This window comes from Terrapene carolina, unplaced genomic scaffold (genome assembly GCF_002925995.2).
Source record: "Terrapene carolina triunguis isolate 2854851 unplaced genomic scaffold, T_m_triunguis-2.0 Scaffold88, whole genome shotgun sequence".
NCBI classification, from domain to species: Eukaryota; Metazoa; Chordata; order Testudines; family Emydidae; genus Terrapene; species Terrapene triunguis.
Genome location: NW_020664439.1, coordinates 13,375,064 through 13,392,516, shown reverse-complemented (window position 1 = coordinate 13,392,516; position 17,453 = coordinate 13,375,064). Strand labels below are relative to the sequence as shown.

General features: G+C 38.4%; 1 protein-coding gene across 1 annotated transcript in view; it reads left to right on the top strand.

Annotated features, from left to right (window-relative positions):
* Positions 1–16,821, top strand: part of FARSB (phenylalanyl-tRNA synthetase subunit beta) — a 54,127-nt gene extending 37,306 nt beyond the window's left edge. Inside the window, exon 17 of the mRNA XM_024195478.2 lies at positions 15,509–16,821. Within this exon, the coding sequence (XP_024051246.1) occupies positions 15,509–15,660 (152 nt within the window). The 3' untranslated portion in view covers positions 15,661–16,821. The remainder of the gene's footprint in view (positions 1–15,508) is intronic.
* Positions 16,822–17,453: the final 632 nt, after the last annotated feature.

The window sequence follows — 17,453 nt, the reverse complement described above, 5'->3', positions numbered from 1 at the left end:
TCTCTGCTTAAACCTAAAATAATTCTCTCCGATAATACTGGTCATCTCTTGTTCCTACTGGACCAGTGTACTAGAAAACTATTTTTCTTCCCTCCAGTAGATGAGGCCAGTATCGTAAAAGATGATGCTGTACTATGGCTCTGGCCCATGCTAGTCTGTAGTGGAGTCCTGAAACTTAAAAATACAGGTTTTTTTATCCTTAATTAATATCAGCATAATGTTCTGCTTCGAAATCCTCAAACACAAGGTGCAATAGTATTAAAAATGCAAAGTATTTACCAGCCAGGGACACCTATGGTACTATACTGAGCATTATTAAAATACAAATATTTAAGATTTGTGTGTGGAAAATAACCCTTTTTAATGTGCCCCTCCAGCGTCTTTTATCTGATTCTCCAAGCATATGACAAACTTACAACTTTCACATGGGTAAGTGGGGCACCGAGGTGAAGCGACTTGCCCAGTCTCACAGAAAAAGTCAGCAGCAAAGCTAGGAATAGAAACTAGATTGCTTGACTCTTCGTCCCATGTGCCTTCATAATGAGATTTATCAGAAAGTCTGGGAATAGTATTTGCTTCAACAAAAAGTTTTTAAAAAAAATCTGCTGTCTGTGTTTGAGAGAGAGAGAGAATCCACAGCACACGCTGCTTTTGTACTCTCTGAAACTTGTATGATTTTTTTGGTGTGTACTTCAACAGCTTTCACAGGGCCTTTTTAATAAGAGTTCAGTTCATGTCAATCATTCTTGTAGGGCATGCAACAGTTTAATACTGTAGATATGCTGGGAAACGAGCCAGTTTGGATTCAACTTAAAAATTACATACTTACAAATCTTTAGTTTTGCTTCTGTCACTAATTGACAGTTGTGTAATAACATTTAATCGTTACAAAGACTGCACTACTTTCCTTCACCTGCCCCCATTTAATTAAATGAAAGGTGTGGTAAAGTGTAGAAAATTTTAATGACACAGTAAATCATAGTAATAGCTTTTCATCTAATAAGGTTTGGCTGTGAAATTATAGAGGTGTAAGTAGCTATCGCGGCATAACTAAGAATGCGATGAACATTTTTGTTTTGTTTTTTTCGTTTTTTTACAATAAATATGCAACAGACCTGAAGACTCTCTCTTGAGCTTAGTTGACCTTAATTCACAGTCTGTCCCCTGTCTGTAGTGTGATGCCTGCAAACCTCTTCAGAAAGGAAGGATGATCCAGTGGTTAAGTTACTAATTTAGGCTTTGGGAGAGCCAGGTTCCATTTCCTGCTCTGCTACAGATTCCCTGTGTCGTCATGACTAAGTCATTTAGTCTCCCTATGCCTCAGTTCCCCGTCTGTAAAATGGAGTAATGGCACTTCCCTTCCTCACATGTGTTATGAGAATAAATATGTTAAAGATTGAGGGGTGCTCAGCTGCTACTGTACTGCAATGGGGGCCACATAAGTACCTAAAGTATTGTAGGTATGTACAATAGCTAGATAGCTTGTGTGCAGTGACCACTGCTTAATCTGCAGTTCATAATCATCTCATTGTTACCTTGTGCTCCTGTTTGTTGGTGATAGCTGCCTGTTATTCTCATGACTGCAAGGTCTTTGAGGGAGGGAGTGTTTTTTCATTGTGTATGTACAGTGCCTAGTAGAAAGGACCCTGACTTCTGACAGTACATCCAGGTGTTACTACAGTGCCAATATAAACATAATAAATCATGTTTATGCCTCTACTAGTATAAACTATGCCCTTTCTACTTAGATAGTTCATCTTGTCTGTTAATATGTAGAAAATGTACAGTTCCAATGTTGAGACTATCAAATAGTACAGCATAAAGGAACAAAACAAAGCTTGTCACGGGTACTAGATGTCTATCCGCTATTAATGAGGTGGGGAGCAGGTGGTCTCCATGCACAGCTTGACAGTGTTCAAATAATGATGACCTTCATTATTACTAACATGAAATCACTAGTTCTCAAACCTTCTTCAACTGTGGGCCACTTTTTAAGATGGAGGTCTCGCGTGCCACCGCCCTGCTAATCTCACAATCTTAATTCTCTTGAGTAACTTTCCTTATGGCACCAAGAGTGCTTGGTTACATGGAAAAAGTAAGATTACAACCGTTTTAAGAAGACGAGATGAAACTAAACTCACTTTAATTAGATGGGTGTGGCTGCTCGCTTACTGTCCCATTTTTAAAAATCTGTTTATGTCCTCTTTACATTTACACTTCAATACCAAATTTTCCCTTCTTTCTTCATGCCCCAGCTGCTCTAAACTTTTCAGGTTGCCGTCATATTAATTTGACCTACTGTGTATGTACTATCCCTCCGGGTTGGTGCTACAAATCTGATCAGGGTTGAATTTACACCCAAGGAAACACCTAACAAAGATGTGAAGCAACTGCACTGGGTGTGGAAAGTTGTTTTTGTGTTTTGTTTAATTGGCTGAAAAGCCTCTGGACGTTCCAAGAGAGACCTGGATTACTGCAAGTAACAGGAAGCTTTGCAACTTGACTGACAGATGTTTGAGTATTGTAATGACAGTAGTTATGTCAAACTCTGTGGAAAGGGCAGTGGTCCACTGATCACAGCCTCAAAGCCACTACACTATAAAATTATCTGTGCCCTGTAGTCACTTTGATTCTGTCTGTGAAATTCAAAACATTTAATGTGTGTGAGAACCTAATAAAAATATGCACCATCCAATGCAAAAAAAGATACTGCATTTAGTAGCTTTATACTATACAGCCAGTCATAGATACTCCAAAAGAAGTACAGCTAGGAGCTAGTGAGACTGTTTTTATCTTGTTTCTAGTCTGCCTCTGAAAGTTTTTGATTGGAGTATTCTTGTCCTGTACTTTCCAAGTAGTCTGGCTGTAGAGGTCTCATCTCAGAAAGGAAAGCTTTGTCAGGTAGGGGAGAGAGGAAGAAAGGTTTTTATCTCAGCCAAACACAGAACAATAAAGTGCTCTATGGAAATTTAAAAAGATAACGCTATCAGCAACTTCTTACAGTGATATACGTGAGCATGATACCATTGGTGGGGTGGGTGGGTGTTGTGGGGTTTTGGGGTGTGTGTGTGTGTGTGTGTGTGTGTGTGTTGTGGGGTTTTGTTTGTTTGGTTTTAAGTCTGGGGGTCAAAAGTGCAAAGGGAGAAGAAGAAACTGTGCCAAGATAGTTTCTCTCTTAAGCTAAATTGCAGTCAGTTGAATTGGCCTGTTTAGTAATAACTTTCTATGGTCCGGCAAGGGAGTGGCAGTGGGAAGCATCTGAGCAAGGACTTCTGGTGAAAAGTCAGTGGAAAAGGTGTTTGTTTTTTGCTTCATTGTCAAATCACCTTTTGAGCTGAAAAATATTTTTCTATCCCCTTCCTTCTGTCATAAGTGTGGTGATAACCAGATGGGAGCAGGAACAAGGTATTCTGCATGACTTGGTGGAAACATTCAAAAATATAAAATTCTCCTTTACATCTAAATACATTGAAGCAGTGATTTCACTGTCTACCAGTTCCATGTGAGAGGTCTTTCTTAAGAACATCTATGACCCTGGTATTCCTAGCTCTGACCTGGTTCTCAAGATGTTTTTCTTCTCTCTGCCCTTTATTCTTTGCTTCATTGCTGTTTTTTCATTGTGGAGCCTTCTGGGTTTAATCCCTTGCTTTCCTAGTGTGACTATCTTTTTCTAATCGTACATCATAAGTAGTGTCTATTCCTTAGTCTCAGAAGTCTAGAACCTCCAGCCTGACTCACATATTAAAATATTAGTTTGTCACTATCTTCCTCCTTCAAATGGCAAACTATTTCATAGCTAGACCAGATACTGTATTTTCAACTGTTTTGTGTCCCCACCCCCAAAAAAAGATGATTTCTATAGGTAGTTAAACATCAACGATAGCATCCCGACACAAACCTCCCTTCTTTGGGGAGGCAGCATGGGCCAGTGGCTAGGACGATGGACTGGGATTCCAAACACTTGGGGTGCAGTTCCCCCATTTAAGTCAATGATGAAACTCCTGTTGACTTCAACAGAGCCAGCATTTCATCCTTCAGTTCTATCCCAGCTCTTGCACTAATTTGCTGTGATCTTATGCAAGACGCTTCCCCCTCTGCTTTGTGCCCCTCCCCCCCCATCCACTCTGTCTTGCCAATTGACATTTTAAGCTCTTTAGGACAGGGACTGCATTTATGTATTTTGTGCATCATCTAATACAATGGGGCCCTCCACTGATTTCAGCTGAGACCTCAGTGGTCTTCTGCAAAACACATGTAAATAATGGTCATTTTTATGTATCCAAATTAAAAGTCCATAAAATGTGTGGATGTAAAAAGCAGTTGTGTAAGTACTGTTTGTTAAATTAGTTCTAATTTTACTTAACCCTGATTATTCTGGTTTTTTGTTTTTGGGTTTTTTCGGTGTAACTTTTTAAGAACTGGTGTAGACCTTTTCCCACGTATGCATCTGTTGTGACAGAAATGTAGAGACACATTGGTTGCCATCTGTCTTGTGAGAGTCTGATTTTAAAGTTTGGGGCTCATCAGCCTGAAGTATGCTACAAAACACAGCGCCAGGCTCCTTGTAATGCAACATACAATTAAACAGTTGTTATAATTCAAACAAGATTTTTTTTTAAATAAATGTCTGAGGAAAATCATTCATCTTGAAATTGCTGTAGAATTCCAGACCTAAGTAGAGCCTTTCAAATCTTTCTCTTTAGAACACACACATGTTTCTCCTGCACTTAACTGGCAAGTGTTGAGTTCAGGATTCTGTTCTGCAAAACAGAATCATTTTCAGGAAAATCTGCCCTTCAAGCTTGTTTTGTAAAGAGTAGGAAATGTGGACTCCTGTGACTGAGGAATTGACTTTACGTTCACTTAGAATCACTGAATTTTCAAGTTGAAAATGGTTTATTTCATCCTTAACATAGCTAAAAATCTTAGTCCTAATAATCTTAAAAATTCCCCTTAAAGATGAGTGATGGCTGAGGTCTTCAGTGTAATGATATAGTATTCTGTAGGCTAATTGGCTAAGCTGTTTTCTAAATAGCAGGAAAAGTGACAGTCATGAAAGTCCAATCACAAGTGGTTCTATGAATTTCAAACCAGGTAATGTCAGCAGATCACAAAAGAAGATGACTTTGGGGCTTGAAATAAAATAAGCCAAATAAAATAGCATTTATTTAAGATGGACAGAAAAATTGTCTTTCTGATGCACATGTAGACTGTGACTTGACTCTAGCCTTATTATTATTTAATATTTATATTTTGGGTTGTGCCTAATGGCCACAAATCGGCTGGAGCCCCGTTGTGCTAGGTGCTGTACAAGCATATAATAAATTACAGTCCCTGCTCCAAAGAGCTTTAGAAAATTAGACTTAATAATATTCTTTGTTCCCCAGTCTGTCTGACAGATTCTAAGGACTGTAATGTTTTGGGAGGGTTTCCTTCCTTTTGATGATCAAAAGGGGATGAAAGGTAGCCATTGAATTGGGGGATTAGGCTTTCCAATGTTAAAGACTTTAGGTTCTCGAAATATTTCATTTCAAGTGTAAGTTAAATGGTTATAGATCTGAAAAAAGTCTGGTCTTTATGATTGTTTGCAGTTAGGAATTCTCCTGTCTTTATAAATGAGCAACGACATAAATAATACCAGCTTAACGTTTGGATTAGACAGGATGTAAGATTTCAGTGAACTTCAGTGCTAAACCACTACTTAATCATGTACAGTATTACTGAGATATGGATTTCAGAATGGTCCTTGAAAATAGACAAAGATGTAGCTGCTTCATAAAGCTAGCTTATAACACGGGTAAATTCTGACCCAGGCGTGCCATTTTTCCTAATTGCTGCACCAAAACAAATGCTGTGAGCTTAGTGCATTTACTATGCACATGTGAATTCCTAAAGAAACATACAGAAGTGGTGGGAGAATTCTCGCAAGGATTTGTATTCAATATATACTATACTCAGTATAAATTTTTCCATGGGCATATAATTTTAACACTCATTCTGTTCCGCCTTCAAAGAATAAATTAAATCCTGTCATTGAAATCAGTGATCTGAATCACTCATTTCCCTTAGTCATCCTCAACATTCACACAGATAATCAGGCTCTTGTGCGAGTGGTAGGAGTACATTATTTTTACAGATAATTTTAAATTACATTGGAGGTACTGTATCTATATGTACAACAGTGTTCTACTGCTCCTATTTTGTCTCCTGTCTGTTATATTTCTAAGCTACCAAATGACAAAGTTAAAATACCAGCAGCCAGTTTATTCTAGCACTCCAACTACTACTGCCATAGGGGGAGCAAGAATGAACAAGAATTCTAGACTAGAGTTTGGAGTAGATGGGATGGAAGTTGCTTGTGTGCTTCAGTACAACTGGAAGAGAAATACTGGTATAGAGACGGCTTTGAAGCCTATATAAATAACATGGTTCCTTGGCATGGTTGTAACCATTAACGGTGGGCCCAAACAGCGTTATGACTATGGACTGCAACTGTGTTTGAAAACTATTTCAAGCATTGTTAAAAGCCAGAGTATGGACAGGAACTAAATAAACAGAATTTTAGCCAACATATTACAATAAAATATACCCAGATTTGCTGGGAGGGTTTTAGAGCAGACATATCCATAGAAATAAAATTATTACAAGTAACAGAGATATACTGTTGTATAAAAGTGTAAGCTTCTATTTTATCGAAAGATGACTTATAAATATATTATAGAGTTGTATTTGTATGTTGGGGGTCTGGTGACATACAAATGATTTAGCTTTTGTCTGAGTGCTTCTATTTTCACACAAAAATAGTTTGATAAAAATGTAGTCTCATTTAAAATTTGCATTGTGAACAGAATATTTTTGTTTGCTGATAATTGCAAGTATGTCCAGGATTCTACAGTCCCTGGGCTTATTGTCCTCTCTCAAGGGTTTCCAAGCTGAGCCCTTTTTGGGGGTATCCACTATATCACACAGGTAGATAACTGACTGTGCCATTGACCTTCCCTCCAAAACCTTTTGTATTAATACCTGTGAAAATGAAAGAGAAAACCAGTATGGTAAATATACATTTAACTTAACACACCAGGCTGTGAACCTTTTAGATCAGTGTGTAGTTGCAGGTGGCTGTGTTGATATTTAAGTAATTGTAACTTAGTAATTTTTGTGGCTTTGCCTTTTCTCCCCTAAAATTTTTACATTTAATTTTACCTCTTAAAAAAAAAGTGTGTGGGGGTGAGGGGGGGGGGGGGAAAGGTGGCATGTAAAGGAACACACTTAATGTGATCATATTGATTTGTTTGTCCTATTAGCCAGGTTTGACAGTTGTCATTTGGGGTATCCTGTGTAATGAAACATCTTGTTGAGAAAGGTCAAGTTTTTCTAAACCAGGAGCTTAAATCTGATGGACCCCCAGCAGCTGCCATTGGCCTCAATAACTAACTGTATTCACTAGCTGTGACAGAGGGGTTGGTGACAATGGGTTGACTTTAATGGGAGCTCTTGGAGTCTCAATACTTCTGAAAAATCAGGTGGAATTTGGGAGTTTCATTTTAGGCTCCTATTTTTGGACACCTGGAATTGTATCATGACAAGATGTAACCATGCAGGATAGTGTATTTTGAAGTTTAATTAATATTTATGCAGTTTATACTGCATACAGCTATACTAATTTGTGCCGATAGATTGTGTATTGTTATATAGATCATGTATTGTCTTAATCCGATGATCAGAAATACAGTATTAGTAAATCTACCATTTTTAGAATAAACCAAAATAGAGATGAGTATAGAAACTTATTTTTCTCCCTGAAGTAGGGAAGATTATTTCCACTGACTCTTTGTTATATGTAGGTCTAAGTTTATGGGACCTGAACCTGCACAGAATGCGCAAGGAATGTCAGTTTGTCTTTTCAGATGTTGACTTGTCAGGTACTGGATCATGACTTTTTTGTATATTTGCTAGAAAAAAAGCAAATCTATAAAATAAAGAACATGATTTAAAGAAAATCTGCAAATATAGAGAGCAGATGAGACACTTAAAAAGAGGAATCAAGGATGAGCAAGTAAATGGGCAAATAAAGTAACCAATGGGAATGGGAATTAAGATGAAAGACTTTAGAAAGCCACATGCTCAATAACACAGCTCTGCTGCTTTTAGAATTCAAGGTCCACTCAGTTACCCTCTTAAGCTTCGACTTCCGAAGTTCCCTCAAATTATAGGAATGAATTGGTATGTGCTAAAGCTTATCCTAACTCTAGGCCTATAATATTACCTTAATCTTTTTTAAAGGAGGGATGGGCCAAGAATGGGCAGAGAAAAGAAACTGTGCAAGGTGTTTGACAACGAAGAGCATAGAGAGCTCACCAAGCCTTTTGAAGGTCAATTAGCCAGAAAATGTGCTAAAGACTAGGTTCTTCATTGGATTACTGGCCAAAGAATTACCCCCAAAGCAATCAAAGTGGCCCTACTGTCTGAACACAGAAAGACAATTATAGATTTTGAGGAGATGCTACAAAAGCTTTAATTAAAGGAATTATTTCCACCTCACTGAGTGCTGGAAATTAAATTCTTGTTTGCACCTATAAGATATGGCTTTTGTCTGTTGCTTGCATATAGTACGCCTAAGACATTATTGGCTTTAGAGTCTCTTTTTGTCAGAAGGCATTGTATTGCATTTCATCCCACCCCCTGTCATAGCTGCTGGTTATAATGTTGACATATTAAAAGATGATTTTCTCCCACTACCACCTTTGTTTGGCTTCTTCTGACATGTTAGGAGTCTCTATCAGCAATGACAATAAGATCTCTAACTGGATTTCAAAGTGAATTTTAGACACTTGAACTGGTATTTGCAAGTGAAGCTTTTTGAATTTCTCCTAGGTAGACATTTTTGTTTATAGAGCATGAAGGGATTAGTTAAATCAGGAGACATTGTTTTTTATCTAATGTTAATCGTGAAAGTGAATGGAGTAGTAAATTACAATCTTTAACTAAATGTGGGCTCTTAATAAGCTTATGGCACAAGCAGCCAGGATCTCCTTTAGGAGACTTACAACATAATAGCTTCAGTAATTATTGATGTGAAATCTCACCTAGCAGCAAAGGGTTAAGGCATGGTCCGTATGCTAGCTGATCATTACAGGTAATTTAGAGGTGAAGTTTAGTGACTGCTTAACTAGTAAAACCTCTCCTCTAAAGAAACTTGGACTTAACAACTTTTCACAACCATAAAACTCTTGAGGTGACTGTGTAGATAACCTTGCCACAGATATTACCGCTGATTCTGTATGTCCACACAAAGACCACAAATTGCCTGCTGCTAGCTTTGCTAGGAGAATGCCATTTGGACCCTTTTCTGCTTTGAGGCTGTGTTAAAATTAAATTGAAGTCAATTTTCAACTTCATATATGAACAGTCCAGTTTAATTCAAACAAGACAGGAAACAGTGCCTCCCCACTGCAGAGTTCAACAGTTGACTGGTCCTGGAGAGCTCCTGAAGCTTATGACTCCAACCCCTTTGTTCTCATTGCTTATTTACTATAGAATCTCATCTGTTATGTGATTTTTCTTGTTTGTAAAGTAGGCTGCACACCTATTGCATTTGACAAATAATAGACATCCCAGAATGAGTATGATCAGAAGTAAAGAGCTGCTAAGGAGGGTTGAATTCTCAGCACCATGTGCTGGGAGTCCATGGCATGACCCCTGTTAATGGGAGTTTTATGTCTAATTCCTCACACTGATGGCTACATGGAACCTCAAAGTAAGATATGAAATCAGAGTACATTCTCCAAACTTAGCCGATGGGAACGAGAGCAAGACACTGACAAACAGCCTGAAAGAGAACCCCCAGAACCACAGTGAGTTCTGTTCTATTCTCAGCCAGTGATGGCTAGTGGGACCACACCACTATCAGTGTTCAGGTTCTAAGCTGACCTTTTTTCTTCCTGCTGGTGCATTCCTTTACTACGTTATTGCTCATTACCGATGTAGTGCTAAAGAAATGCCTTTACAAAACAAGGATAAACTCCCTGCCCTAAAGAGTTTACAAACTAATACTTGTACAATACTGAATTTTAGTTATTGCTTTTATAAGAGGTTGATTATGGTAAAATTACACATTATTGCTTGTTAGAAAAAAGTAGCCTGAGTTTTAGAGTTTCAAGTTTAGAGTGTTAGTGTTTTGGGGAATATCTTTCTCAAAAACACGTATAATTTCATTAATAATACCGCTTTTGGGTAGGGCAAAGCTGGGCATAGCAAACTTTTTTTCCCCACCTAACTGTTGACTAAGTTGTGTGCATATTAGAAATGCCTGGCTAGTAGAGCATTCCTATGTAAACCAGTTTCACACAATGGGAAGCAGCATAAAGCCTGAGAAACTACTCTTCATTAAGTGCCCCTAAGCTCCCCGCAGACTTATAACAGCAAACACTGTAGCAGTCTCAAGGAAGTCCAAATAAAATATTCTACATGTAGCATGGCTTACTGCTTTATATTCTGGAGAAAGTGTGCCATCTTCTAGAATGTGTATTGGTCATATGATTCTAACTCTTCTGAGGCAAGAGTTTTAGAACCAAAACAAAATACTGGCGTGGCAGTGGATTACTTTATGGAAGCTTTTGCTAATAACTTTGATACCAATAACACTGCTCTACAGCCAAAATGCTTCTGAAATAAATGTAGTCAAACTTTACTAATTCTGGGTCACTGAGAACGAAAATGATGCTTAAAATTGTTGATTGGCTCTAGTTTTCAAGATATGCTATTGGGTCAGTAGATACGACCCTTGACTTGGGAATGGCGGTGGATAAGTGAGTTCTAAAGGGAAGGGATCTCAATTTAAACCAGAAATGACTAAAATACATCTTTGACTGGATCTATGAATAAATCTATGACTGGGTTTGGACAGTACTTGCTTTTTAGGCAAAACAATGAATGATGCAATCTGAAGCTGGTATTGTGGCATACATGATATGAATTGCATCATGTTATTCCTAGAAGTCATGGATGATGCAATCATAACGAAGCTTACATCACTCTGCTGAACAAATTGCCCTATATCAGCTCTAGATATCATACAGTGTCTGATTTTGCAAAGGGACACATTTCTGTTTAGCCAAAGTGAGCAGAGATGCCTCGTACTTGTGTGAACAGTGCAGATAACTTCTGCTATGTTTGTGGTGAAGTGACTTTTGCATCACAAAAGCACAGTATAACCACTGTGGTTAAGAAAGCCTATCCACCTTTATTTTGGCTGCAAAATTGGAGATCAGGACAAGAGGTGGGCCCCACACATATGCTGCAACACTTGTGCAACAAATCTTCGCCAGTGGTTGAACAGGAAATCTGTGCCTTTTGCAGTGCCAATGATTTGGAAAGAGCCAACAGATCATACCAGCAATTGTTACTTCTGCATAGTGCCTCCAGTTGGGAAAGGTGTGTCAAAGAAGAAAAAGTGGACTGTGCATTATCCAAACATTCCATCAGCTATACACCCTTTACCCCACGGAGAAGGACTGCCGGTTCCTGATGCACCAGAATCATTCTCACTTGAGTCAGACGAGGAAGAGGAAGAGGATGAAACTTCTGGTCCTGAACCATCAATGTCACAGGACCCACATTTTCTCCCATCCTCCTCCTCTGAACCACACCTCAGAACACAAGGTGAACTGAATGACCTTGTCAGGGATTTGGAACTACCCAAGAGTAAGGCAGAGCTGTTGGGCTCCAGACTACAGCAGTGGAATCTTATCATGTAAATCTTATCATTAAATATTATCATGTAAAGCAACCATAAACACATGAAAAGACCTAGGTTTACAATTTATGATTAAAACTCTACTATCTACACAATATACATAGACATAAAATGTAAAAACTTAAATATCTTAGAAACAGTAGCCAATTAGTTGTTTTAATTGTCATATTTGAATTCAGCACATCAAAATACATAATAAATAGCACATTTTATCTCTGAAGCAGACGATTTCTCAAAAGTTGTAGACCAGTGTAACAGCCCTCTTCCAGTAATGCAGCTATTCTGAAACCAATTACTTCAGCAGCCCCGCTCATTATGACCTCTAGCAAAGGAGTATCCAATATACATATGCCTTTTTATAGTTGGGACTCTATGCGATTACTCTTTGCTACGCAAATGAATAAGTCAGAACTCCCAGAGAGAGATGTGGTATAATATGATCCTTATTAAGCCCAGTGATGATCAGGTCCCTGCATAAATACATGGCTTAGTATTAACTCATTGAATACCATAGGTTATATATCCTTCTTCTAATGAAGGGGCAGTTTGAATAGCCATGATAATGATGCAGTGACAAAAACTGATTTTATTTTAGGGTGACCTCAGTACAATATTATTATAGCATGATCCAAAGATCTCAAAGCATGTTAAAAACAATTAAACCTAAGGATGGAGGGTGGTATACCCAGAAAACAGAGGCACCAGAGGGTTAGGTAACACACTTTTCTACACACTGAGTGGCACAGACAGAAATTGGCGGAATAGATATCGGGAGTTCTGACTCTGTCTCCTGACTATCCACTAGGCATATTGTTAAACAGCATTTTTTGGCTATAGTTTAATGACCTTGACACAGTCTCTTGCTATAAGACCATATTGACACATTGCTCTTGTGCTTGTTTAAATTTAAAACTCAAGTCTTGAAGAGAACATCACTGTATCCTATTCAAATAAGTTGGTACAATACCAGCTTTATACACCAAATGGGCAACTCTGTCGTCACTGACAGCAAGCATACTTTATTTCTTGATTAGGTTTTCATTGAAAGTGGAAGAGAGATTAGTATACACTACACTTGTTTTGTTTTTCTAAATTTATTTTGTGAAGTTTTACTTTAAGGGACCATTTTGGATACAAGAGTTAGGCGGTAGAAAGAGACTGTTTAGCTAGATCAACATTTCAGTAGAATTTAGGGTGCACATAATTTCAGTTTTAAATGTCCAATATAAATACATATACCAAAGTTGGATTGTCCTTATAACTGAGACTGGAATAGTGTGATTAGATTTAAAGACACTCTCTCTCATTCAAAATATTTTTAAAAGTATTTCCTTATTTACATTAGTATGATTGTTTACTAACACTTTCAGTTTTAAGAAACAGTACAGAGTGAAATATACATTTACATTCTGTTGGTATTTCCCATGGGTTGGCTAATGAGAGCAGAATAATTGATTTTTACTTTCAGATTCTTGCACTTGTAAACTTTGTTTACAAACACTGCAGGGGGACTTTTCAAAATAAGTTCCCATTGATGTTTTAAAGAAGAAGAAAATTTGGGGCCCAGTGTCTGTTGGCCCTTTGAGTTTCATAAAAGATGAACCTGAGGTTCTGGGCTGAATTTGACCTGATGTTGCCATTTTAAATGGCTCTTCCTAAGCACATTATAATGACCTGAGCCTATTCCCGCCAGAATTTTAATAGCACTTTTAGAGCAACCAAAGAGAAAACTGCCATTAAGGAATCTATCTCTGGCCTTATGCAGGGCCCAGAGCATGTTGGCCCAGGGCTCTGGTGGGAGCTGAGTCAGTGCAGTATCAATAAAACTGAGACCCCCCCCTGCCACAGAGGATGTCTGCTGAATGACCCCTCAGCACAGCATCTGCAGAAGTGTGTGTGGGGGGGGGGAGGGGTGAGCTTTCTCCCCTGCTGTGTCTTCCCCTGATTTTCACTGTACAAGGAATGCTCCATTGGATTTTCTTGTAGAAGGTGTTTTGTGGGATTTTTCTGTAACACAGTGAAGAGAAGTGTAGGGAGCAGTAGAGTTTGGGATTGACCACTCTCTGTGGTACTGTCCCCTGGTGACCCATCAGAGTTCTGAGTGGAAATCTATTCAAATATTAATATAGCTGAAAGCTGGACCTCCCTCTGGGTAGCAGCAGAACAATGTGTGCGATCAATGGAGTTGAGAGGCCTTGCCTACTCCTTATAACCTCCCCATTCTTGAGGGGACTATACACAAGGAACTCTCCTAGAGCTACTAGCTACCATTCTTCTGGTCCCATTGGGTAAATCACTCTGGTCCAGAGTTGTATGCTTTGATTCCAGGAGGTCCCAGTACACTAGGACATGAGTCACAGGTCTCATTTTTAGTAATTTAAGATGAGATCAAATAGACCATAGACCCTTGCAGGTTCCTTCTGGTGTAATAAAATAACTCCCATCTACTGGTGCAGTTTAGTGCTTTGTTTGTGACTGACCTGACAGGAAAAGAGAGGGAAGAGTTGTTTCTCCCAGTATTTTCCCTCCCTTCTTCACTTCTCCCTAGAACGTGTTTTTCCTGAATCTAAAAAAAACATTTTTGGAATCTTAAATCTTACTAACTTGGAAATACTATCCAGTAATGTTTGCCTACAGCAGTCACGGGGAAGAACTGTTGTTGATGTTTGAATCCTGCACATCATTACTAGAGAAGATAGAAGGAAATATTTTTATCAACTGTTTCAGAAATTTGTTAGCAGAGTAGAACTTTCTGCATCTGTGGCATTTAAGGCTTGTGCACACAGGAAAGTTTTTTACCAATTATATTGGTATAATTATATAGATATTGTAAACCAGTGTAGTTATAGCTACACAACTCCCCATGTGTATACTATTTCCAAGTATAAGAGTGACTCTTTTCAATGTAGCTTAAAACCCTTCCAAAGTGACATGAGCTAATCCAACACAAAAGCCACTTTTATAATGTGGGGGGATAGACCTGTGTAACTGTATTGGTTTAAATTCACTATTTAGCTTATAGTGGTATAACTTTCCTATGTAGACAAGACCATAATGTCGGTGTATAAGTTCCCAGACAGTAAGGGCTCCCAGTGAGAAATCCTCATGTTTCTTCCTTTGCTGACTTCCTCTATTACTGTTACAATTAATTTTTTTTAAAAACTACCAAATAACATTTAAAAACTTGGTGCTTGATTTGAGATATATTGAGGAAGATCTCAGGCTTCCTTTGAGTCAGTCATTGCTGTGGTTTTACAGTATACATGAAACTGCTTAAAAGCTCTTCTCCAGATAAGGAATGTAGGTCATGTTACTAGTAATGTGGCATGTAATCCAGCGTGACATTCCTGCTCACCCCTTAGATGACAGCAAGCTTTATTTTCCTAAACATAATAAGGTGGGAAACCTTTGGGTTTTGGATAATACTTGAAGAATGCTAAATTTCTTGTTAACTTCAGTGTGTTTCTGCTGACTTTACTCATCTGCGCTGATTTCTATTATAGGAAAAATGCTTGTCAAAACAACTTTAGAGTGGGGTAAAATGTCCACATGTTAGGGCTCCACATTTTATTTTTAACTTGAAGTGTTTCCTTGTTTTGTCAATCATTGCACATCTATTAATGCTAGAAAGTGAGAGAGCCCATTCTTAGCAGAGAAAACGGTTGAATAATAAAAGCTTTGTTCTCACTGTTAAATGTCTATTAACTTTTTTAGCCTGAAGAAATATTGATTTTTCTCTCACTTTCTTTTCAGACTCTGCTTTCTTCCCTGGCCGCTGTGCTGAGATCCTTGCCAAAGGTCAAAGTATTGGGAAGCTTGGAGTCCTTCACCCTGATGTTATCACCAAATTTGAGCTCACTATGCCATGCTCTGCCCTAGAGATCAATATTGAGCCCTTCTTGTGAAGACAAGACTGTGTTATATCACCTCCAAACATCCACTTCACATGCAACCATGCCCTTTAGTCTCTCTCTGCAGAGAACATTCACTTATACTTCAATGTTCTAATAAACTAGAAAAACACGGTCTGGCTCCATGCGTAAATATGTTCCTTACATTACAATTAGGCTGGCATCTGCAGTGTAAGAATGTGGTAACTAGGGCTAGAATGTGCCATCAATGTGTTTACTCCCCCCCACAAAAAAAAAGTTGGGTAAAATCCCAGTGTATTACAAGAGAAATGTAATGGCAAAGCACATGATTAGTTTTCAAAATCAGAAATGTTCCACCGACAGAGCTTCATACTGTAACTGATTATGGCTGCATAACAGGAATCTCATTCTTTTCTTATTGCATGAAATAAGATAATTGATTAGCACAAATGTTGAACGAATGTGAGCAGAACTAAGGAATTGAGCTTTTATTCTGTACGGTTGTCATTTGCTCATCAGTGGTTGGGGGAAGGAAATAAACTTTTTCATGGAAACCAGAGCTATTTTGTAAGCAAGACTTATACAATATCTCCTGCAATGCAGTAAGCAAAACCTTTGATCTCTTATCATTCTAAAGTCAAAGAAAAATCAAAGTTGGAATTATTTCGTGGTACAAGTAAAGCCTTATCATTTTGAAGCTCTGCACTAACTAAATTGGAGAGAGAAACTTAAAAAAACAAAAAGCAGACTGACCTTTTTGCTTAGAGTCCAAAAATATTGATCAAAGGTTTTATGGGATGGAGGCTATGATGTATGCCTGCAAAACTTGATACATTTCATGTTGCACTTGCATAGCCGTAGCAATGGATTTCACAACTCCTGCCGCAGCATATGAGAGTGGGCATTGATACAGTTGTTTTGCACTTCCTTACCCAGCCTTGTGCGTATGCTGTAATGACTGACCATCTGTGTTACCTTCCTTGTCTTGCCAAACCTTCAGGCCTCTCAGTGTGGTTGTCATTTGCTCTGATCACCTATTGGAACCTCCCAGTATGACACAAGTATTGCTGTTGATGTCGGTCAGTTTTTACAAGGGGGCACAACAGTTTTCTATTTTATGGCCTCCACTAGCTTGGAAAATGAGCCTGCCCCAAGCTGCAGCATTTCTCCAGATATCCATTCCCACATAGAACATCTGAGTCCGTAGACGTCTTGTGTTGCTTTTAAGCAAGCTCTTTACTCATATTCTAATAAACTTGACAATTGTTCACACTGCATTATAGCCAGTTCTAAAGTTGCCCGTTATGACTGTTACATATCTTGCACCAATACAATATACCCTTATTTCTACTGGGGGAGCCTGCCAGATCTAGTCCTGTAGGGGAAGGACAGTATAAATGTAAACAGCTGAGTGGTGGTGGACAAGAGTGTTACAAATGCCAACTAAATAACAAGGGAGATGTGTAGAAAATGGTGATGGTAAGGTCAACTGTCTTCCAAGATGTATTACTTCAAAGCACCCATGAATGGAACCATTAGATCTTTTTAATGGTAAATCTTTCATTATTCTTAACAGGTGGGAGACTGTGTATTAATATATTATGAAAAAATGCATTACAGCTACCCATCTGGAAATCCTATTGTCAGTGAGTTACAGTTACCATCAGATGGAAGTTTAGATTTTACTTCTCTGCATGACAAACATGAAATGAGAAGATATTACATACGTAAGGCAACTGACTCTACTGCGCACAGAGTGAGAGAACTGCAGCTTGCAGTTTAAAGTCCCTCAGGGATTATCAAGCCTTTTCAGTTGAAAGGTATAT